Raw genomic sequence first — 24526 nt, forward strand, 5'->3', positions numbered from 1 at the left:
ATTATCAAACCTCACACCACTTCAGCACCTGTAGAATCACCCTAAATAACAGGAAATCAACTGCTGTTGACATCAACAAGGAGCTTGTCAACACTGGAGAGACAGTGTTTCAACGACGATTCGACGACGATTGGTAAACGTGGGGTTAAGAGCCAGAATACCAGGTAAAAAGCCATTTTTGAATGCCTCACAGCGTCAGAAACGTCTGCAGGGGCCAAAGAACATTCTAAATGAACCATTGAACAATGGAGAAATGTTTTATGGAGCGATAAGATACGCATATCCATCTTTGACAGCGACGGTGTCCACTACGTTCGACGTCGACCTGGAGAGGATTGCTTGCCAGAATGTACAGTACCCACCATGAAGCCTCCTCTGAGTGTTATGGTATGGAGCCGCATATCCACAGATGGAGGTGGTAGGCTGCAGGTAATTGAAGGAACAGTTAATGCTGAAAAGTGCATCAAGGAAGTCCTTCAGCCTAAACTCATTCCTTCGGCACGTGACGTATTTGGTGAAGGGATACAGTTTATTTTTCAGCAAGATGGAGCCCCATGCCATACAGCTAAAAAATGTCTCTCTTGGTTCAAAGACAAATGTGTCCAGCTATTGAATTGGCCAAGAAACTGCCCAGATCTCAATCCTATTGAGAATCTCTGGGCTCGGCTCAAAAGAGCGGTGTCAAAACAGCGGGCTTCACACAAGCAGGAATTCATTGCAGCCATCATCAAATCATGGTTTCATATCATCACACCATCTAATTTACACAAACTGGTAGATAGCATGCCACGTAGATGCCAGGCCGTTATCAAGGCCAAGGGCTATCCAACTAAGTATTAACATTTTAGCGTTAGATAAAAAAATAGGACAAATAAATGGCTTTTCCCCCACAGTCATCTGAGTGACAATAGTGTCCAATTTGTTGACAAATTAACAAATTTCCTGCTAATATTGTGTCTCTATATGAGATTTTGTAATTTCTACTTAAAAACTTTACTGTGAAATCAAAAACATTCATTAAATTTGGATTTGTATTGGCAAAATGCTAAAAATTCATAAATCTTGAGGGTGTTGCCTCAATTTTGGCCACTAGTGTATATTACCTGCATGTGTATTCTATCTTACTTTTGAGTTTTTTCTTAATCATATTTATACTGTGTCTTACACAGGTCTTTCAACAAGGGACTTTAAAGCTAAGGAACAATCCTGACTTGGTCAAGTCAACCAATCCTGACTTGGTCAAGTCAATCAATCCTGACTTGGTCAAGTCAACCAATCCTGACTTGGTCAAGTCAACCAATCCTGACTTGGTCAAGTCAACCAATCCTGACTTGGTCAAGTCAACCAATCCTGACTTGGTCAAGTCAACCGGTGGGTCAACTACCAGTAGCTCTGGTGGTCAGAGTTCTACTGATTTTACTTCTATACAAAATCTACTACACAAAAGAACTAGGCTGTGGTAGAATAGAACTTTTTCAGAGAATTACATGACTAAACATCATATCCCTAGAGGGCTACGCATACGTGTAATACCATCATTCTCTATTGATGATTGTGACTTTATTAAATACTGGGAGGAAATCTGCAACTCCGGCTTCAGGAAATTCATGGAGCTACTCATTCATTTGAATGCCAAAACGCTTGTAAACATTGACCAACATTTAGAGGAAGCATATTCATTAATCTGAATTATCATCTGAAAATTTTCAATCCATTAATTTAACAACTTGATATCTGGGTCGAAAATATTCAGCATCACAGAAAACGATGCAGCCTTACCAACACCAGGTCAGATTACCAATGCACTAGCCGGATGCAGCAAGTCTCCATGATAAAGGTGGGGGCAGCACAGGTGCAAAATACTGATGCAAACAGCCACTCACTAATCTACCAATTCATGGAGGGGGTGGCTGTGTAGTATTATACATGCACACAGATGGGGCTTGCATGGGATGCCAATCACACAGATAAGTTTGATGCACAGGGTCTGGCTTACAGCCTATTTATGATACCCATGCTATTAGATCAGGCGGGCTGTGCAGCACTATATAAGCCCCCACTACAAAGACAAATGCCCCAATTCACCCAACCAACACTAAAGGGCCTGGCTACATCCTGCATAAAAATGTGCAAAAAAAAAAGAAAAATAATGCATAAAATAAATACATTACATGAGGTATTGGTCGATATTTTGGCCAAAATAGGCAAGTTCGCAACCCACGTCAAGGGACCTCACACTTGTGAGTCCTAACACTAAAATTAAAAATGATTAACATGGGACAACATTTCAAAAAACATCACAGAAAAAGAATGCAGCCTTATCAACACCGGGTAAGATTACCAATGCACTGCAGAATGCAGCAAGCCTACATGATAAAGGCGGGGGCAGCATAGGTGCAAAATATTGATGCAAACAATCAATCACTATATGTGTGACTCGCCTCCTAGGCAAGCACCATCTGTGTGCATGTTTAACAATACACAGCCATCCCCTCCATGAACTGGCAGGTTAATGAGTGTCTGTTTGCATCAGTATTTTGTACCAGTGCTGACCCCGCCTTTTTCATGGGGGCCTGCTGCATCCTGCCAGTGCATTGCTAATCTGACCTGGTGTTGGTAAGGCTCTGTCTTTTTCTGTGATGTTTTTTTTCGAAACGGTGTCCCATGTTAGCCATCAAAAATATTCAGGACAGCAATACCAATAAACTGGCCTGTGCCACTAAAGATTCACAATCCAATAATATTTACCATTGGAGGAGACCCACCACCCAAGATACCACCCGTGGTCGATCAACATCAGTCTCCTCCATACCATCATTAGTGGAATATTCTGATTCATCTACATCATCCTCAATGACATTCAAAGATACAACATCTAAACAGAAACGGACCGTACGCAATCTTCCCTATAGACGCAACTACGACTATTCCCCTGAGGATAAACGCAACAAGGTAATCAATTTGAGTCCCCACTCTCAATCTGCTATTGACTCTGTCCTCTATGGTCCTTAGTAAGGGTCTTACTTTTTGCCCTGATGCAAATTTTGATGTATTCACTGCAATTAAAGACTTGCACTTATTTGCAACCTCTTTAACTTTCAAAAAAATTCTTGAACTTGCTCAGGAACATGCATATTATTACAGGTACGTATTATTACGTCTGGGTTACCCAATCAGAGGGTTTTACACGTTTGAGGTTTGAGTCTAATTTTGTTGTATATGTAATTAAGTGTCCATGTGGCCTACCTTACGTTGGCGAGACAACACAACACATAAGAGACCGCATAGCCAGCCACAAATCTACTATCCGCTGTGGTAAGAATTGGCTCCCATTACCAGATAATTTTTCCAAAATTAAACACACAATAGCATAGCTACGTTTCCAGGTAATTGAGCATGTCCAGAGACCGAGGAGAGGTCGTAACCGCATTAGGATGTTGAAAGATCGAAAATCTATACGTTACAAACTTTATCCCCTAAAGGTCTTAATAGGGAAATTGACTGGATTTACTAAGCAATTTTTCTCTCCACAGACACAATGACCCTATTCCAGCCATGGGGTAAGTACACTAGGTACCCCTCCCCCTCTCATTCTTACCCACCCGCCCAGACTTCAAAAAGGCCCTCCTCTCCATTCATGGCACAACCTCAAACTAGCAAGGCGCAGGAGCGCCACTATACCCTCGCACCTTACCTGACATCGTCAGCGTCCCACAACCTACAGGACAACGGCGCCCAAGTCTACCACCCTTGAGGTAACTTACCGTAACCGACCATATATTGGTTGCTCCTAGCACTTTAACCCCTTAGTAACCATCCCACAATTCATTTTCCTTAGGTTTGAGTTCAGCCAGAGCACCCTGGACCAGAGAAAGGTAGCCATTCCTATACACTTCTCACCCATCCCTAACCCAAGGGATTGCTCCATTTAGTGATAATAATATCTTTGTCTCTTAGTCTACCATCACAGTGGTCCTCGTACTGCTCCCAAACATTACTAAAACTCTACTACTACCAAGCACAACTAAAACCTTATGCAAACCAGAAAAAAAGTAAGGGTTTTTTGCTTTTGTTCTATGGTAACTCTCCTACAATGTGTTTTGTACATGTTGTTTGTACATGAGATGTAGTTATGTTTATATGTATATATTGACTTTACTATTTTTATTGCACCATGTCCTCACTCTGTCCTCTCCCTTTCCTTACTTCCGTTCCCCCACCTCCCCTTCCCCATCCATTTTTCCAGGCACCCCTTCCCCCCTGGCATATCTTCCTTGTGATGTTCTGGAATTTTATTTCATTAATATATTGTATGACCATATCACCATGTAGTTATATACTTGTTCTTCTCTTACAGTAGCGACTGAATTGAATAAGGCCAATAGGCCAAAACGTCTCTATTGTCGCCATACTTCACTGGTTCGATTATTATTTTGTTTGCGCTGTAACAAATAAATGAAATCTTGCATGTTCACATTCTAGAGAGTGCGATGAATTAGCTTTATAGTGTATCAAGGGAAAACAAAGCCCATTAGATCTGCACCTCGCCAATAGACAGAGTGCACGCCAATTAACCCTTTATTTATTTAATTAAACTGATAGGTCTTCATTTGGAAAGGCACAGGCCTGTCTATATAAGACCTCAAAGCTCACAGTGCATGTCAGACCAAATGAGAATCATGAGCTCAAAAGAACTGCTCAAGGAGCTCAGAGACAGAATTGTGGCAAGGCACAGATCTGGCCAAGGTTACAACAGAATTTCTACATTACTCAAGGTTCCTAAAGCACAGTGGCCTCCATAATCCTCAAATGGAAGACGTTTGGGACCACCAGAAGTCTTCCTAGACATGGCCATCCAGCCAAACTGAGCAATCGTGGGAGAAGAGCCTTGGTGAGAAAGGTAAAGAAGAACCCCAAGATCACTGTGGCTGAGCACCAGAGATGCAGTAGGGAGATGGGAGAAAGTTCCACAAAGTCAACTATCACTGCAGCCCTCCACCAGTTGGGCCTTTATGGCAGAGTGGCCCGATGGAAGCCTCTCCTCAGTGCAAGACATATGAAAGCCCGCATAGAGTTTGCTCAAAAACACATGAAGGACCCCCAGACTATGAGAAATAAGATTCTCTGGTCTGATGAGATGAAGATAGAATTATCACCAAAAAGTTCTAAGCTGTATGTGTGGAGAAAACCAGGCACTGCTCATCACCTGCCCACTACAATCCCAACAGTGAAACATGGTGGTGGCAGCATCATGCTATGGGGGTGTTTTTCAGCTGCAGGGACAGGACGACAGGTTGCAACTGAAGGAAGCATGAATGCGGCCAAGTACAGAGATATCCTGGATGAAAACCTCTTCCAGAGTGCTCTGGACCTCAGACTTGGGCGAAGGTTCACCTTCCAGCAAGACAATGACCCTAAGCACATGGCTAAAATAACAAAGGAGTGGCTTTAGAGCAACTCTGTGACCATTCTTGACTGGCCCAGCCAGAGCCCTGACCTAACCCCAATTGAGCATCTCTGGAGAGACCTGATAATGGCTGTCCACCAACGTTCACCATCCAACCTGACAGAATTGGAGAGGATCTGCAAGGAAGAATGGCAGAGGATCCCCAAATCCAGGTGTGAAAAACTTGTTGCATCATTCCTAAGAAGACTCATGGCTGTACTAGCTCAAAAGGGGGCTTCTACTCAATACTGAGCAAAGGGTCTGAATACTTACGACCATGTGATATTTCAGTTTTTCTTTTTTAATAAATTTGCAAAAATTTCTACATTTGTTTTTTTTTCAGTCAAGATGGGATGCAGAGTGTACTTTAATGAGAAAAAAATGAACTTTTTAGAATTTACCAAATGGCTGCAATGAAACAAAGAGTGAAAAATTTAAAGGGGTCTGAATACTTTCCGTACCCACTGTACATTACTAATACATCACAGGAGTTTATTCCTTTAAATCTAAGTCCACTGGTTATTAAAATGAGGAACTAAGTGTGTATATGGGAAAAACTACCTGTGTGTTACGGGTGTGTCAGGTGTTACAGTCGTCCTGGATCCAGCTGTAGAAGGTCATTGCGCTTGGCTCTGCAGGCACCTTTTTGATCTTCTCTGTAGTGTAGGGATATCCTTCTCCTTCTAGGATCGAGCAGTGACCTCCACCTTCTGCGACTAATTGACACACCCTTGCTGGATGTTTAAATAACTACAGTCTCTCCAGAGAGTCGCCAGTGATAGCTCTATTGTCCTCTGTCCAGGCTTGAAGTACTAGTAGTCGGCTAGTGTCTTCCTGGAGTTCCCTTGGAGGATAGTTCGAGTGATCTCTCTGGTGTCTTCTCAAGCTAAGTGTTTCCCTTGTCTGTTTACCTGTTTGTCTTTAGTTGCAGTGGGGGCTGACTAGTGCTCATCCCGTCCCCTCTCTACCCAGGGCCTATCGCTAGGGGCAGTCAGGGATTAGGTTTCCTGCTCGGCGATAGTTGCAGAACCTATTTAGGGACGTTAGAGGAGTGAGGGTGATTGTCAGATCTGTCTAGCGGTCTCCACTCCCCCTTTGCCTAGTGTTTTAGCTTCCTCCCCCTCTTCCCGTCTTTGTGCACTTAGTCTTTCCCTCACCTTGAGTGACACGGTGTCAGCCTTGGGTAGAGTAAACCTCATTAAGATGAGCTTAATGCCACGCGTTCTGCACGGCGTACATAACTCACCTGTGTGGATTCCTAAACACTGGTTTAGGAAAATGCACAAGAGCTTTAGAGACTTTGTGTGGAAAAGAGGGACCCTTAGAATAAAACCGGAAAAATTGCAATTACCAAAAAATCAGGGGGGTGTTAGCTTTGCCTCATATATGGGGGTACTACTTAGCTTCCCAATTTCAGCACTTCCGAGGCTGGACATTGAAGGTGGCCCAGGAAGCAGGAGCGATAGTAATAAAATACTTGGGAGGAGGGGAGAATTTACTGGAGATACTGCAATCACACAAATTTGTAGGTAGCCAGGGTATATACCCTACCCGGTCACTGGTCCATAAAATTTGGTGGACATGTAAAAGACTGTTTGGAATGACAGACTGCTCAAAGTACGCGCCTATCTGGAATAACTTTGATCTAGAGGAGTTGCGGAGATTGGAGGGATTTGAAGAATGGAAGAATCGGGAATTGAAATATGTGCATCAGCTACACTCGGATAACCATCTCAAGTTGCTCAAACAGCTGAAACAGGAGTTTAATTTGCATGATTCTGAATTCCTTAAATACTTGCAACTAAGACACGCAATACATGCTCAGGAAGCCATCTCTGATCTTTTTATATGCTCTAATGGGCTGTTAGACTTCGTAGAACAGGGAAAATCATTGAAGGGAATCATCTCTCCGGTATACAACTCATTGTTGCTAAAGATTTTGGGTGACCCCATGGCTCAGAGTAAGTGGGAGGAGGATGTGGGTAGCACTTCAACAGAGGAATGGAACGAGGTGCTGGAATCTCCAAAGAAGGTCTCAACTGTTTCTAGTTCATAGAGTTTATAGGATCCCCAGGGTATTGTATAGAATGGGCCTAAAGATGGGTGATTGTTGTCCGCGTTGCAGGGAGAAAATTCGGACCTGATGAACATGTTTTGGACATGCCCGAGACTGGTGGGGACTTGGGAGGGGGGGGGGGTTGGTAAATTAATAGCAGAAGTGTTTAATATGCTTATAATTTTTATAATTTGTGTGTTCAGATTAATAGGGGAGGTGGGAGGATCTCTCCAGGTACAGTTAGCTATTGCTAAAATACTCTACAAGACTAAAAAAATCCATCCATTGTCACAGCTAGCAATTAGACCTGTGTAGAAGAAGTGGTCCAAGCTTTCAACTCTACTATTTTAATGAAAAAAAAGGTTTATATCAAGAGGGGGTGGTTGGTAAATTTGGCAAAGTACGGGGAGACTGGATTAGGTGCACAGCTGTGGTTTCAGAGGAGCTGGCTAGAGAGGTCTTATTTCATTTACTGACCCAATAAATTATGATTATCACCTGTCTGGGTAGTAGATTGATGTACTGCACCAATTGCCTAGAGCAACACCTATTTGAGTATGTATATGGTTTTACTGTAATGCACACTGTGGGAGAGGGTGGATGTTAGTACTGGGCTGGAAAGGGGAGAACTATATGGTTGTTATTTGAATGATACTGAATGAACAATTGGTTTAAATAGGTACAATTTCTGTACATGTACTGTATGACGACATGTAAAATAATTATTTTGCTGTAAACTATGTTGTTATTTGGTGTTCAATAAAGTTTATTGATTAAAAAAACACTTCTCACGTTCGGATCATGAAAAAGGCTTCTACCCTGTGTGAATTCCCTGGTGTCTAACAAGGTGTGATTTCTGTATAAAACATTTCCCACAATCTGAACATGAATAAGGCTTTTACCCTGTGTGAGTTCTCTGGTGACTAACAAGATCTGATTTCTGGTTAAAACATTTTCCACATTCCGAACATGAAAAAGGCTCCTCCCTTGTGTGGGTTCTCTGGTGCTTAACAAGAACTGATTTGTGGTTAAAACATTTCCCACATTCTGAACATGAAAAAGGCTTCTCCCCTGTGTGAGTTCTCTGATGTGTATTAAGATTTGATTTCTCTACAAAACATTTCCCACATTCTGGACATGAAAAAGGCTTCTCCCCTATATGGATTCTCTTGTGCATAACAAGAACTGATTTCTGTGTAAAACATTTCCCACATTCTGAACATGAAAAAGGCTTCTCCCCTGTATGGGTTCTCTGGTGCTTAACAAGAACTGATTTCTGTGTAAAACATTTCCCACATTCTGAACATGAAAAAGGCTTCTCGTCTGTGTGAGTTCTCTGGTGATTAACAAGAACTGATTTGCGGTTAAAATATTTCCCACATTCTGAACATGAAAAAGGCTTCTCCCCTGTATGGGTTCTCTGGTGCTTAACAAGAACTGATTTCTGTGTAAAACATTTCCCACATTCTGAACATGAAAAAGGCTTCTCCTCTGTGTGAGTTCTCTGATGTGTATTAAGATTTGCTTTATCTACAAAACATTTCCCACATTCTGAACATGAAAAAGGCTTCTCCCCTGTGTGAGTTCTCTGGTGATTAACAAGAACTGATTTGCGGTTAAAATATTTCCCACATTCTGAACATGAAAAACGCTTCTCTCCTGTGTGAGTTCTTTGGTGACTAACAAGATCAGGAGGAGCGATTTGTTTTTTAATGGTTATTTTGTGACTTTGATTTTCCTTGGTAATCAGTAATGAATCAGAAATCAGGACCTGTTTCAAAGGATCAGATGACAGATCTTTGCTGTGAGGGGATGATGGTATATCTGGAGTAATGGCATTCACTTCAATTGTATCTTGTGGGATCTCAAGATCATCTGATTTAAAAATTGAAGATGTCAGCTGTCCCTCTGATCTCCTGGTACAGTCATCTGCCAAGAAAAAAAAACAATTATTATTTTTGAATAAAATATTCATGAAATGTATATTTTTTGAACATTTCTACTTAATCTGTCCGTACAAATGGCAAGTTATGTAAAAATTCTGAATTATTCACCAGGACAATGACAGTTCTCAGTCTAATAGAAAATCTCATAGGATGAACCAGTAGAGCGTGGTGTTTAACTGTTTGTTCATTCTGCCTCCAAAATATGGAATAAAAAGTCACCAAACAATGGTATGTAGGGGAAAATAATACCAATAAAAACTTCTACTCATCTCACAAAAAACAAGTCCCCACTCAGGTCCATCATCTGTCAGAGGAAAAACAGAGGTTTCCACATTATTAGTGGCTAAAAGGCTCTTGAAAAGTAACATGGCTTCCATAACCCAATCCAGCAATATCCACTCTCCCAAAATCTGAGCCTTGCAGTGTGCAAAAACCCCCTTTAGTATCGATGTATCTAGCATTACTATAATGAGAAGAACCCACTTAATTTACGGAGTGTCTCTCCTGGAGCACAATCTGGGCACTGTGCGCAGACACGGGTGCGCATCAGAAAGCTCCCAACAGTCTGTCCAAAAACAGCTGTAAAAAATCTCCAGAACATTTTCTACACCTGGTGCGTTACATATCCCTTCAGGAAATCAATCAGACGAGACCACCCAAGAAAAACAGGACAAAACGGAAGCAAGTCGCTTGGAGACACTAGACGGAGACTCTACAAAAGATCTTACTATTATTGACTTGACTGCCTTTACGGTAGATGAGGCGACCACTTCACTGTTATCGAAGCGATTACATTTTTGTTTAATGAATGCATTTGACTTTTTTAAAGCAGTGAGAAAAATCCATCTGTTTAAGGCATTCAACACTGCCGCACCTCTAATTACATCCAGAAAACCAGGAGAGACTCCGTGTGTGATCGGGCCTCTAGGATTCAGGGTTGTCTCCCTTCAAAGAGATGCGACTTTGCTATTGAATCTGCCTGCAGAACAGGATTCTCACTCAGCGTCTGAGGAACCTGAAATAAAGGCTTTTGCAGGAGGGCCACCATCTTCCTATATGCCCTCAATTCAGTCAGGAAACATCATAGATTTGGTGGCCGGGGTCCCGCACCAGGCACCCCTGCTGATCAGCTGTTGTCGGTGCTAGTGGAGGCTGCCGGCCGGAAGTACTTACCGTATTTTTCGGACTATAAGACGCACCTAGGTTTTAGAGGAGGAAAATAGAAAAAAAATGTAAGCAAAAAATGTGGTCATGATGCACTGTTAAGGATGAGGAGGTCTTCTGCTGACACTGGTATGGGGGTAATGTCCCCCAATTCTGTACTAATATCCCCCATCCTGGTTTATATGAGCCCCTCCTTCCTGTTATACGTAGTCCCCCTAATCCCCATCCTGGTATGCATGGCACCCCAATCCTGGTATGCATGGCCCCCCTAATCCCCATCCTGGTATGCATGGCACCCCTCATCCTGGTATGCACGCTACCCCTCATACTGGTATGCACGCTACCCCTTACCCTGGTATACATGCCCCCATCATCCTGGTACGCATGGCACCCATCATCCTGGTATACATGCCTCCGTCATCCTGGTATGCATGGCACCCCTCATCCTGGTATGCATGGCCCCCTCATCCTGGTATGCATGATACCCCTCATCCTGATATGCATGGCACCCCTCATCACTCTTCCTGGTATGCATGGCACCCCTCATCCCTCTTCCTGGTATGCATGGCACCCTTCATCCCCCATCCTGGTATGCATGGCCTCCCTCATCCCTCTTCCTGGTATGCATGGCACCCCTCATACATCTTCCTGGTATGTATGGCACCCCTCACCCCTCTTTCTGGTATGCATGGCATCCCTCTTCCTGGTATGCATGGCATCCCTCTTCCTGGTATGCATGGCACCCCTCATCCCTCTTCCTGGTATCCTTGGCACCCTTCATCCTGATATGCATGGCCCCCCTCATCATTCTTCCTAGTATGTACAGCACCCTTCATCCCTCATCCTGGTATGTATAGCACCCCTCATCCCTCTTCCTTGTATGCATAGCACCCCTCATCCCTCTTCCTGGCATGCATGGCACCCCTCATTCCTACTCCTGGTACGCATGGCACCCCCATCTTGATATAAATGGCACCTCCATCCCCATCACGCTGCACACAAAAAAAATAAAACAATTATACTCGCCTACATTTTCATGGGCGTGGGGAGCAGTGAATATAAATTTTCTTTAGCAGTGGGCACAGTGTAGCTGCAGCGGGCAGCTCCTGCCTCCTGTGCCCCGCTCCTCCGCACCCCCCACCACTGTATAACTATATATATATTATACACATACATATACGCACATACATACATTTGGACTATAAGATGCACCCCCCCCCCCCCCACTTTCCTCAAAAATTTTGAAGGAAAAAAGTGTTATAGTCTTATAGTCTGAAAAATACGGTACTTGGCCATCTAGCTGTAGTGGCCGCTGTGGGGTACTGCACATACGCCTCCTATTCAATTCAATGGGAGGCAGATGTGCAGTACTCCGCTGTGGGCACTACAGCTAGACGTCCAAGTACCGCAAGGAAGTACTTCCGACGGGCGCCGCCGGCACGAAAAACAGCTGATCGGCAGGGGTGCCGGGTGTGGGACCCAGGACGATCAAATATTGATAGGGTATCAATGGAAAAGTAGTGTAGAACTTCTTTAAGTTTAGAAATAAATTACAATCTTTGTTGCATAATTTTGGAGAGCTGGGCACAATTCTAAAAAAATAGACGAAAAATCTTTTCCAATGTACCCAAAAAAAGCCAATTGGTATTTTATTCCAAGATTCCACAAATCTTTGGCAGCCCGGAAGGACTGCCCAATTGTGGTGTGCATAGGTTCTCCAACAGTGCCGCTACCACAATACACAAATTGGCTTCTGAGGCCTCGGCTGAAGGATATACCTTCTTAGGCCTCCTTCACACGTTCTGGCGATTCCTGTACAGGAAAAACCAGTACTGGTGATGTCCGTGTGCCATCCATATGTATGTGACATCTGTGTGACACATCTGTGTGCCGTCCGTATGACACGTACCGGTGCCTGGGAAAAGCAGTACAGTTCGCGCTGATCCCAGGCGCTGGCTGTTGAAGGCAACTCTCATCATTGCCCCTTGTCAATGATGGGAGTTGACAATGATGGGAGTTGTATACAGCCCCAGCTGAGTAAATTCAGTGTAAAATGAAGAATTAAATAGAAAAAATAGCGTGGGCTCCTGCGTCATTTTCATTACCAGCAAAAGGAAAGCTAATATTACTAGCCAGGGAAGGGGCCAGAAGCCAAAAATGTTCCCTGGCTATTAACAGCTCACAGCTGTTTGATTAGCGTTTACTTGCTAAATTACAGGGGAACCTCAGAAAAAAATTAACATAGGGTCCCCCAAGAAATTCTAAACAGCAAAGGCTAAACTGACAGCTGTGGGCAGATATTACTAGCCAGTGAAGGGGCCATTGATACTGCCCCCCTTTCCCGAGGCTAATAAGATCAGCTCTCAGTGGCCCCAGAAATGGCACATCAATAAGATGCGGATAATCTGGTGCTTAGCCTCACTTTTCCCACTTGCCCTGGTGCAGTGGCAAGTGGGGTAATAGGGATGGGATTCATGTCAACCTTATATTGGCAGATGACATTAAGCCCAGGGGTTAGTAATGGAGAGACGTCTATAAGATTAAGTTTATTTCATACTAATTATTGAAATAAACATACAACCTGAAAATAATCCTTTATTAGAAATAAAAGTCCACACTCTGTTTAACACATTTATTTAAAGATAAAAAAGACAGTTATACTCACCTAACACCTAGTCCATTGAAGCCAATGTCCCCTGTAAAAAAAAAAAAAAAAATTATACTCACCTGCTTCCAGCAGCCGGCGCCTGGGAGCAGCGTGAACTGTATCACTGTTTTCCAGGTGCCGCTACATGTCAGGCTGATGACACATGGATGTCATTTGTGTGTCATGAGTGTGCATGTGTGCATGCTGCACAAAAAAACTGACATGTCTACAGGTTTTTCACATGGACACAAGATCCCTTTGAAAAACCTGACATGTGCACACACCCATTCAATACAATGGGTGTGCGTATGTCCATATTTATGGCCCTTTAAAAATGGACAGCATAAGGACTTACAAAAGGATGTGTGAACGGGGCTTTACCTAAAAGATACAGGTGCATTCTTACAAGCACTTACAGGGATTGATTGGCAGGAAGATTTTGTTATGGCATCTATAGATGTAATGCGTTTGTATACTAGGGTCCCGCAGGATCTCAGTGTTGACGCAGTGAGAGGCATCTTCTAAATTTGGCTTACAATACTAATTACACAGACTTATATTATAACCTACATAGCAATTTGCAGACTTTATTTGCCGCAGTTTCGACTTTATTTTAAAACATAATTCTTTCCGATTTTTGGATAAATGGCATTTACAAAAGGTGGGCACTGTGATGGGGATGCCGGACATGTACCCTTGCAAATTTATATCTTGCAGTGCTCGTTGACAAATATATATTCATATTTTCTTCATGGGTTTGTTGGGTAGTCAGCTATCTCCGAACATGTACCAAGGTTAGTGCCGAGACTTTTTCTTACTTTCTCCGGCTGGAGAAATAAAATCACATATTTGTAATTTTCACTCTCCAACATCCACTGCGTGGTAATTTCCGGAAAGTGCATGTGGAGTCAAAATAGTCCCTACTCCTACAGATTAGTTCCCTGATGGTTATAATTTCCAAAATGGAGTCACTTTATGGGGATTTCTACTGCTCTAGTTTTCTCCTATTTTGTCATATTAGGGCTTCTGCAAATGGTGTGTGTGCTGTCCAGCTAGAGTAATCTGCTCCCTGCTTCAGCCATTTGGAAAGCACCGCACCCTACTAAAGCTGGAAGCATATTGCCGGAAGCTGCCAGATACAGCCTTGTTCTCCTCTGGTTCAGTCCTCTGTGCTCAGCTAACGGCTTGTGTAGTTGTTTCCTGTTGTGACCTCGGCCCGTTTACCGACTACTCTTGTGTCTTCTGATTTTGTATTTTCTCTGCCCTCCTGGTTCTGACCCGGCTACCTGACTTTTCTTCTTGCCATCTCACACTACAGAACAACAGGTTACACCGTGGCCCAAGCCTAGGGGTCTGTGTGTAAGTCCAGATCCATGTAGAGGGTTTAAAGGGTGATGAGCAAGACAATCCCTGGGATCTGGAAAATGGAGTAGATAGCACCAAGCCTGTTCGTGGTGACCATGTTTTGAGCTGCCAGGTGACCATGAACAGTGCCCCCAGTACATTGTGTCTGCAAACTACTCCAGCAAGATCTGCATTCAAATAGCTAAATGGCGCTCCTTCCCTTCTTAACCTGCCATGTGCCCAGACAGTAGTGTACAACCGTATATAGGGGATTGTCGGATTCAAGAGAAGTTAGAAATATTTTTTTTTAGATTTTCTGTCAGATGAGTTTCAAGAAGAAATATTGGACATTTAAAAGAGAACTTTTTATAACAGTGAAGAAGAGGCAATGGAGATCTTTTTTTAAAGACTATCAGGGAGTTACAGACTCACATAAGTGAGACAGGCCAATCCCACCACAATAAAACTATCATAGAGAGTGAACTTGTAAAAAAAAAGAAAGATTAAAAACACCAAGGTTACTTACCGGTAGTCGGTTTTTCCTGAACCCATGACAGCACACCTTGAGAGAGGGATCCGCCCCACCAATGACAGGAAACCGTCTGAAATAAAAAGGCGGTACCTCCCCCTCACTTCAGTTGGATTACAGAGCATTGAGAGGACCTCCAGAAAAGGTTAGACACATAACCAACACCTACAATATATATATATATATATATATATAAATAAAATCACCCAAAATGTAAAGTGCTCACCAGGGTGTGAGAAAGAGACGGGGGAGGGGGTGGGGGAAACTACAGGTGCTGTCATGGGTTCAGGAAAAACCGGCTACCGGTAAGTAACCTTGGTGTTTTCCCCTCACCCATGACAGCACACCATAAAAGAATTTTGGAGAATATGAGCACCCTAGGGAGGGAACACCGCCTGAAGTACCCTTCTCCCAAAGGTGAGGTCAGAGGAGGATAGATTCAACCTATAGTGCTTGTAGAAGGTGGATGGTGCAGACCAAGTAGCAGCTTTACATATCTGGTCAATTGAGACGTCTGCTCTCTCTGCCCAGGAGGTTGCGACAGCTCTGGTGGAATGAGCTTTAATACCGTCCGGTGCCGGAACACCTGTAGATATGCAAGCTAGACAAATGGCCTCCCTAAGCCACCTAGAAATAGTTCCCTTTGACACCCCGTGACCTTTCCTACTCCCCTGAAAGGCCAGAAACAAGGAGCGGTCCTTCCTCCACTGATTAGTCATGTCTATGTACTGTAGTAAAGACCTTCTAAAATCTAGATTGTGGAATCTAACCTCCCCGGGGTTTGTTGGGTTACTGCAGAATGAGGGAAGCACAATCTCTTGATTACAGTGGAATCTGGAAACTACTTTCGGAAGGTATGCTAGATCTGTACGTAGGACGACCCGGTCATCATGAATTTGGGTGTATGGGGGATCAACAGAAAGGGCCGGCAGGTCACTCACCCTACGGGCCGATGTTAGGGCCACCAGGAGAATGGTTTTGAGGGTGAGGAACTTTGGAGAGATAACCTGCAGGGGTTCAAATGGGTTGCCAGAGAGTGCGTTTAAAACCAAATTCAGGTCCCAGGGAGAGACTCAGAGCCCAAACTGGCTTAGCTTTGGAACAGGATTTAATGAATCTAGAGACCCACATGTTCCCCGCCAGGTTGCAATTATAGAGCGCCCCTAGGGCGGACACCTGAACTTTAAGTGTTCCCGTAGCTAAACCCAGGTCACGTCCCTTCTGTAAAAACTCTAGGACATCTTTAATTGGAGGTTTATCCGACAACGGGGAGTCTATAAAATCCAGGAATTTTCCCCAGATTCTGCTATAAATCTTAGTGGTTATGGGCTTCCTACTATCCAATAGGGTGGAAACTAGGCCTGGTGAAAACCCCCTATTGTTCAGTAACAACCTTTCAAATTCCAAGCCGCCAGATGGAAACCTTTGGCTTGTGCATGGAACATCGGCCCCTGGATGAGAAAGTCCGGCTTGTCCGACAGAACCCAGGGATCCGAGACCGACATTAGGCGAAGCAGGGAGAACCAGGGTCTTTTTGGCCAAAAGGGGGCTATCAGAATGATCCTTGTCCCCTCCTCCCGAATTTTCCTCACAACTGCCGGGATCATTACTATCGGTGGAAAAGCGTAGGCCTTCCTGAACTTCCAGGGTATGTGGAGAGCGTCTACAGCATAGGGATTCTCTGTTGGATCTAGTGAACAGAATCTCTGCACCTTCCTGTTCGCCCTGGTTGCGAACAATCAATGTCCGGTGACCCCCATAGCTGGATAATCTGTTGGAAGACTATCGGGTTTAGAGCCCACTCTCCCGGTCTTAAAGTGTGGCGAGTGAGGAAATCTGCTTTTGAATTTTCTACCCCCCGGATGTAAAGAGCACTGAGGGATGGGAGATGCTGTTCTGCTAGTTGCAGGATTCTGTTTTCCACTACCATCAGGGAGCGTGATCTTGTTCCTCCCTGGTGATTTATATAAGCTACTGTCGTCTGATTGTCGGACCTGATCTGGACATGGCGACCCTGTATGTGGGGAAGGAAGCCTATCAGGGATTTCTCCACTGCCAAAAGCTCTTTTAGTTTCGATGATGTCCCTATCTCGTGACGTAGCCAGAGCCCCTGAACCGAGAGATCTGCTAGATGACCCCCCCGGCTGGAGCCACTTGCATCTGTTGGAATTGTATGGTCCTTGAGACCACGCTGACTATTTTGCAAACCTTGTCTTCGGGGAGGAAGCAGGCTTGGAGTTGGGAATTTAGGGTCAAGCCGAGAAAGATCTGAGTCCTTGAGGGAGATAGTTTTTATTTTTGAATATTTATCAACCATCCTAGCTGATGTAAGGCTGTCCTGACCTCTAATAGTTGAGAGGAACAGTGGTGCTCCGATTTCCTTATTACCAGAAAGTCGTCCAGGTAGGGAACGATCACCACGTTTTTGATTCGGAGAAAAGCTATCACCTCCGCTATAACCTTTGTAAACACTCTCGGTGCTATCGAGAGACCAAAAGGTAGGGCAGTAAACTGGAAATGTCTCAATTCCCCTTGGATGAATAGGGCTACCTTTAGGTACTTTTGGTAGTCTGGATGGATTGGGACGTGATAATAGGCCTCTTTTAAGTCGATAACTGACATGAAACAATTGTGGTGTAGGAGTTTTACTGCCGAGTTCACCGATTCCATTTTGAAAGTCTGGTTCTCTATCAGCTGATTTAGACTTTGGAGGTTGATAATGGTCCTTAAGGACCCATTTGTTTTTTTTATCACAAATAGGGGGGAATAAAATCCCCTTCCCCATTGAGAACCGGGAACTTCGTGAAGGACCCGTTTGTTGACTAAATCTAGCACCTCCGACTCTAGGGCTATCTGCTCCTCCCTGGACTTCCTCCTGGAGGTGATCATGAAGGTTCTGTGGGGGACTTGACTGATGCGTATCTTTAGGCCATTCTTTATGATACTCAACACCCAGGGATTTGAAGTAATGGCTTCCCAAGCTGGGATAAAATGGGAAAGCCTTCCCCCGACCTCTAGCCCTGCGTCATTTGGGAGACTTTTTGGTACTGGAGGATGGCCCCCCAAACATGTAACCAGAGTCTTTTTTAGATCTGGGCTCCCATCTTTTCCTTTCTCCCGGAGGGCGACCCCGGTTAATTCTTTTCCTCCTAAAGTAGGACCTTTTTGTGCCCCCTGTGAACCCTGGGAAACCTCTCTTCCTGTCGCCAGCCTTCTCCAAAAGCTCATCCAGTTTTTGGCTAAACAAGAGTTTACCATCACAAGGAAGGGAACAAAGTTTATGTTTAGACTGCAGTTCTCCTGGGCAACCCTTGAGCCACAGGGCTCGTCTGGCAGCGAGTTTAACCGAATCCGCTGAGGAGTCGGCAAGGAAAGCGGACGCTGCCTGTAGTAAAGGTAGATTGGAGAGGATTTTATCTCTGGATATCTTTTTATCCTTGAGCTGGTCTTCTAATTGTTGAAGCCACACCATGAGTGACCTAGCGACACAAGTGCCTGCTACCGCTGTTTTCAGGCCCCCTGCCGCAGCTTCCCAGGTGTGATGCAGGAAGGAGTCTGCCTTCTTATCTAGAGCATCCTTTAGACTGCCCGAATCTTCCAGGGGTAGGGACGATTTTTTGGATGATCGAGCGACAGACCCGACAACTTTAGGAATTTTATCCCAGGACCCAGAGACACTATCCTCGAAGGGGTACCTTCTTTTAGAGGTTGAGGGCAACACTCCCGATTTCTCAGGCTTCCTCCATTCCCCGTCTATAAGGGTCTGAATTTTAGGATTCACTGGAAAGGAGCGTCTCTTTTTTACCTCCAGGCCTGCGAACATAATGTCTTCCAGGGACCTGGCAGCCTTCTCCATCAAACCCATGGTAGATCTGACCGCTCTGACCAACTTGTCCTTATCCTCAATAGGGAAACAGGGCCAACCACAGTCTGATGAAGAGGAGGATGATGAATCACTGAGGCATGGATCCTCTGACAGGGAGGATGAATCATAGTCGGAGGAGATATCCTTATGGGATCTCTTTTTCCCCTTAAGTAAGCCTTTTATGGAATGTGGAACCTCTGTACAGATTACGGACCTCAAATTAGAAGCAAAATCCGGGGTGCTCTCCGCTATGGTTTGGTTAATACAGCTAGCACAAAGCTGTTTCTGCCAATCTATGGAAAGGGGGACTTGACATAAGGCGCAAACCCTGTGCTTCTGTTTGGTGCTACTCTTCTTAGGTTCCTAAGGAATGAAGCACATAATAACTTTCCATTACTATTAAGTGACATTCACGAAGATCACTCACCCCTGAAGTCACAAAAGGGTACCAGATTTGGAGGCTGTGGCGGGACATAAGATGAATCCCTTCCGGAGGGCCCTGAAGGGTCCGATACTTTACTTCTTCTGCTGCCGCTACGGTTGCTGGAGCGGCTGTTCGTGTGAGAGGCGTCCAACTGCTTCTTCCGCTGGCGTTGTTGAGATGGAGGGGTCAGCTGCTGCTGCTCCTGGCTGTCCTGGTCTGCCATAGCTGCTATACCACAAGCATGAGTATAGGCAGCATTTGACCAGGACAACCCCCCCCACCTTAAATAGGGCACATCCGGAACCTCCTCCGGATCAGGTGTCCTCCCCCTCCTAACGCCCGCCGGCCGAGGTTTCAAAAGCCAGCCGGCAAGCGCTTACAGGGCGCTGCCATGATAGATCCGGGTGCCGCCCCCTGACTTAATCTGGCACGTCTCTCCCAGCGTGCACCGCGCCGTGACGTCAGGCGCGTCACACCCGGAAGACGCCGCTCCCGGCGTGCGGCCAGCCAGGTGCCTGCGGCAGGGAGAGGACAGCGCAGCGGTCTGCGGGGAGCCGGAGCCCTCCTCACCGCCTGCACACGCTCAGACACGGCTCCAGGGAACCGCGGACGGCGCTTCTGGAACCTGGAACCCGGTGCCCGCTCTTCCACACCGGAACAAGCCCAGGTAAGTATGGACATCTTCTTTTCAGACAGGTTCCCATCAAGGACAGGAAACCAACTGAAGCGAGGGATAGGTACCGCCCTTTTATTTGAGACTGTTTCCTGTCCTTGGTGGGGCGGATCCCTCTCTCAAGGTGTGCTGTCATGGGTGAGGGGAAAAAACATGTTACATCCCCAAAAACAACGTATGTATGAGGGGAGAACTCCAACACCACACCAGAGTTGCACTCATTTATGGTGGGACTATTGGAGCTACTATGAGTCCTGATCAGAAAAGTAGAGAAAGTATTAGCGCCCCCATTTCAGGAGAGATTGAAAAGAATCAAAAACATAATGGAATTTATGACGTGGAGTGAATCCATGAAACCAGGGCTGGAGCCAACACATCTCCTGCAGGCGTGAATAAATGTATATTACAGCCATCAGCCACGCACAGCTTAGAGACATATCATGGCACAGGTGTAATGTTTTTTTGTAGTTTATCACAATCCTGTTTGAAGTTAGTAGATTTTAAAAGAAATTGAAAAGTCAGGATAAAGGGAGACTCTGCTGTTATTGTACAGAAATTCACACTTAGCCCTCACTGCACATTTAATGTTGTAGATCATAAAAGTGAAGTTTGGTCAGAAAGACTGGACCTGGTCTTGTAGGGACCATATGAGCACATTCAGCAGCACAGAAGGGAGAGAAGGTGGATTCATCCAATAAGATATCAGGGATCTAGGAAGCCAACACCATCATTACCCTCCGCTTTTTCTTACAGGACCATCATAATGTTTTCCTTCAAGTTCTTTGTCAGCACATTCTACGTACGCGGTCATTTGGCTTTGTAGTTTACAGATCTGGGCAGATCTAATCCGTGAGGATAGGTGGATCCTCCAGGTTGTAAGTTCTGTAGAAAAGGGCTTTCAATACCCAAAGTCATTGGAACAGTTTTGGGTGGAGGAGAATGTTGTGGTCTAGAGACAAAATGGTGATCACACAACTGTGATACGGCCGGACTACACCAACGATAAAGCAGCCACAGCCGGTGACTGAGAATAATCTGTGACTTCTCTGCATTTAGTGGTCTCTACTCACCTGGGTGGTCATATGTAGGAATCTCCTCCTTACACCGCTCATCACCCCTCACATATGTCTCTGTAGTATTAATATGGGTCAGATCTTCACCCTGAAACAAATATTGTAAAAGTCACAGACAGATGGCGAAGGCCCATCTATGATCAGCTCTAATCCTGCCATCTCCACCGTTATCATTACACAAGTATAAAACATATAATACTGGTGGATAAAACAAAACTGAGCACAAGACCTTCACAGCCGTCTACACATCATAGGGGAGATCTCATGACACCTTCTCTCCATCTACCTGATGATCCTGAGGAACATTGGGGTCTTCTTGTTTACAGTCCTGTGCAAGAAGAGGACGGGGACATCTCTCTGGTGTTGTCCTCTTACTGGATAGATCTGGAGGAAACACATACAAGGACTGAATTCATTCTTTACATACAGATAATTATAGGCCGTGTGTATTTAGTCCTGTCTATTACCTGGTGATGTGAGGGGCTGGGGAACCTCCATCATGACGTCCTTGTACAGATCTTTGTGTTCTTCTAAATACTCCCACTCCTCCATGGAAAAATAGACGGCGACATCCTGACACCTTATAGGAACCTGACACATACAATGATACAGTCATTCCCCCGATCCCTTCATAGCGTTACTGTATAATTTCCCAGTATTCCCAGCAGTGTCACCTCTCCAGTCAGCAGCTCAATCATCTTGTAGGTGAGTTCTAGGATCTTCTGGTCATTGATGTCCTCATGTATCAGGGGGTGAGGTGGAGGACCCGTGATTGGGCTCAGGAGTCTTTCCCATCCCTCAGACACAGGGTCCTGACAGCGCTCACTAGAGGTCTTCTTCACTACTGTGTAATCCTGGTTATGGAGAGACACATTAATAAATCTCACTCCAGACATTTCCAGAGTCCTCACCTCTCCAGTTCTGTCCATCTGTTATTCCCATAGATAAGAATGATGTAATGTGACGTCATCAGAATCTCTCACCTCTCCAGTAAGCCGGAAGAGGATCTCTAGGGTGAGGTGGAATATCCTCTCCGCCATCTTGCCTCTGTCCATATCCATCTTTGATGAGCAAATCAGGAAAATTCTCTTATGTAGAAGATCTTCACTGAGAGGATCTGATATTGTAGAGACCTGAATGAGAAGAAGATGAGCCGATGGAACATCATAAAAATCCTGTGTAATAATACAATCACTGGAGATAATAAGGGAAACATATGAAATTTATTATTTTACAGTATTTAGTTTTCTTCTTTACATCTACTAATAAAACCTATATATTTTAGGCCACAGACAACAAGCAGTTTCTTCCTCGGAGTCTGTAGCTGAATAGGTTTCTCATAGACTCATCTTCCATAAAGCGAATTCTTGTCTCATTTACCGACACTGCAACCGGCATTAGCAATACTGCAGGAGATATTCATTACACGTAACATGAGAAATAACTACTTTATGATGAGGACGACATCTTCATCTTCTACTACGGCTCTAGAAACATATTTGGCCAGAATCCGTCTGTTCGTTACCACAAACACCGAGGACAGAAATTATTTGATACCAAAGTCTCCTTGTACAGTGTTTTATGGAGTTTATTTCTGGCCTTAGGCTTTCCTATATTACAAGAAAAGCACCAGAAAAAAAGCAGATATTAAAATGTTTCGAAAGAAAGTTGGCACCAACAATTCTTGTAAAAATAAAAAAAAACATGCAAAAAGTACAAGACACATTTTATTCTTTTACATGTTAAACATTTATTTAAAAACAAAAAAATTGCATTGCGTTGCAAAACGCAGCATGACCATTTCTACCGCGATTACGCCGCAAATTCGCAGCCATTGAGGAACATTGAAACGAAGCAAACCCGCAGGTATATGTGGATTTGCTGAGTTTCAATTAAATTCAATGGCCACGAAATTGCGGCGTAATCGCGGTGCGTGTGGCACCCAGAATGAAGAGGAGACTACAACTCCTCTTCATCCCGGCTACCACGCGGTGAAAAAAAAGAAATAATAAAGGTAAAAATAAAAAAAAACCTGTATACTCACCTCTCCGGTCTTCTCCCGGCCGCGTCCTCTCTCCTCCGCGTCCCGCGGTGTACTAGCAGGACCTGCGGTGACGTCATTTTGTCAGCTGATGGTCACGCGACCGCTGACGTCAACGGTCAGGTGATGGTCGAGTGCTTTGTGCTTTTGTCCTTCACATTCACTGCCCCATCCCCCCTCCATCACCACTCATCTACTTCATCCCCTCTCTTTTTCCCTCCCCCATGTACAGCTCCCCATGCTCTTTTCACCTTCCTGAATAATTTCAGTCCATCTTGTCCCAAGATATTGCACAATAAACCATGTCACAAATCCAAAAACTATTTGCTCTCTCTCATTTTACTGCTTCTATCTGTTTCAGGGGATATCTCTCCACCTTCCGCCAACTTCAACCCCTCCCCCACCTTACATCAAAACCCTGCTAACCTTATTAACATCTGTTGTACTCCATCTCCCTCTTTTAATTGTGCACTCTGGAATCCTCGGTTTGTATGCAACAAGCTTCCTTACCTGCACAACTACTTTCTGACTTACTCTCTTAATCTGCTGGCCCTCAATGAAACCTGGATTCAGGAATCTAACACTGTCTCCCCTGCTGCTATGTCTCATGGCGGCTTACATTTTCCCCATTTCCCCGAGACCTGCAAACAGAAGTAGTGGTGGAATTGGCCTACTCCTGTCCCCACAATGCACTTTCCAGGTCATCACCCCAATTCCATCACTCTCATTCCCTTCTTTTGAGGCCCACACCATCAGGCTCTTCCATCCCCTCTCCCTCAGAGTAGCGGTCGTATAGTGTCCCCCAGGCTCACCCACCCAGTTTCTTAACCATTTTTCTGCCTGGCTTCCGCACTTCATGTCCTCAGAATTACCAACCCTTATCCTGGGAGACTTCTGCATCCCAGCTTCTATCTCTAACCACTTCTCATGGCCTCTCACAACTTTCAACTTCTGAGACACACAAAGACAGGAACACCCTTGACCTGGTCTTTGTCCGGCTCTGTTCAATCTTCTACCTAGATATCGCCCCTCTTCCCCTCTCTGACCATAACATTCTCTCCTTCAGGCTCACAAATCCTCACCCACCCCAGCACACTGCTACCTATCACACATTCAGCGCCCTTCACCCTCAGAACCTCCAAACACAGAGTAAAACAGCCCTGGTTCACACCACAATGGATGCAGAACGACTATGGAGGAAAACTCGCACACCAGAAGAATTTATCCACTATAAATTTATGTTAAAAACCTATAACTCTGCCTTTCACCTCGCCAAACAGTCCTACTTCACCACCCTGATCTCCTCACTATCCAACAA

General features: G+C 44.7%; 2 protein-coding genes across 2 annotated transcripts in view; one reads left to right on the plus strand and one right to left on the minus strand.

Annotated features, from left to right (window-relative positions):
- LOC141197713 (gastrula zinc finger protein XlCGF66.1-like) overlaps nucleotides 1-24526 on the plus strand; it is a 243860-nt gene that overhangs the window by 50122 nt on the left and 169212 nt on the right. The window lies entirely within an intron of this gene.
- Nucleotides 8140-23817, minus strand: LOC141197683 (uncharacterized). The gene is made up of 6 exons (XM_073662773.1): nucleotides 23719-23817; nucleotides 21842-22021; nucleotides 21635-21758; nucleotides 21454-21551; nucleotides 21165-21255; nucleotides 8140-9431 (listed from the first exon to the last, which is right to left on the minus strand). The coding sequence occupies exons 1-6, from the start codon at nucleotides 23815-23817 to the stop codon at nucleotides 8401-8403; spliced, it is 1623 nt and encodes a 540-aa protein (XP_073518874.1). The 3' UTR covers nucleotides 8140-8400.

The sequence above is a fragment of the Phyllobates terribilis genome, unplaced genomic scaffold, assembly GCF_046119375.1.
Source record: "Phyllobates terribilis strain yellow unplaced genomic scaffold, ASM4611937v1 Scaffold_86__1_contigs__length_6382490, whole genome shotgun sequence".
NCBI lineage: Eukaryota > Metazoa > Chordata > Amphibia > Anura > Dendrobatidae > Phyllobates > Phyllobates terribilis.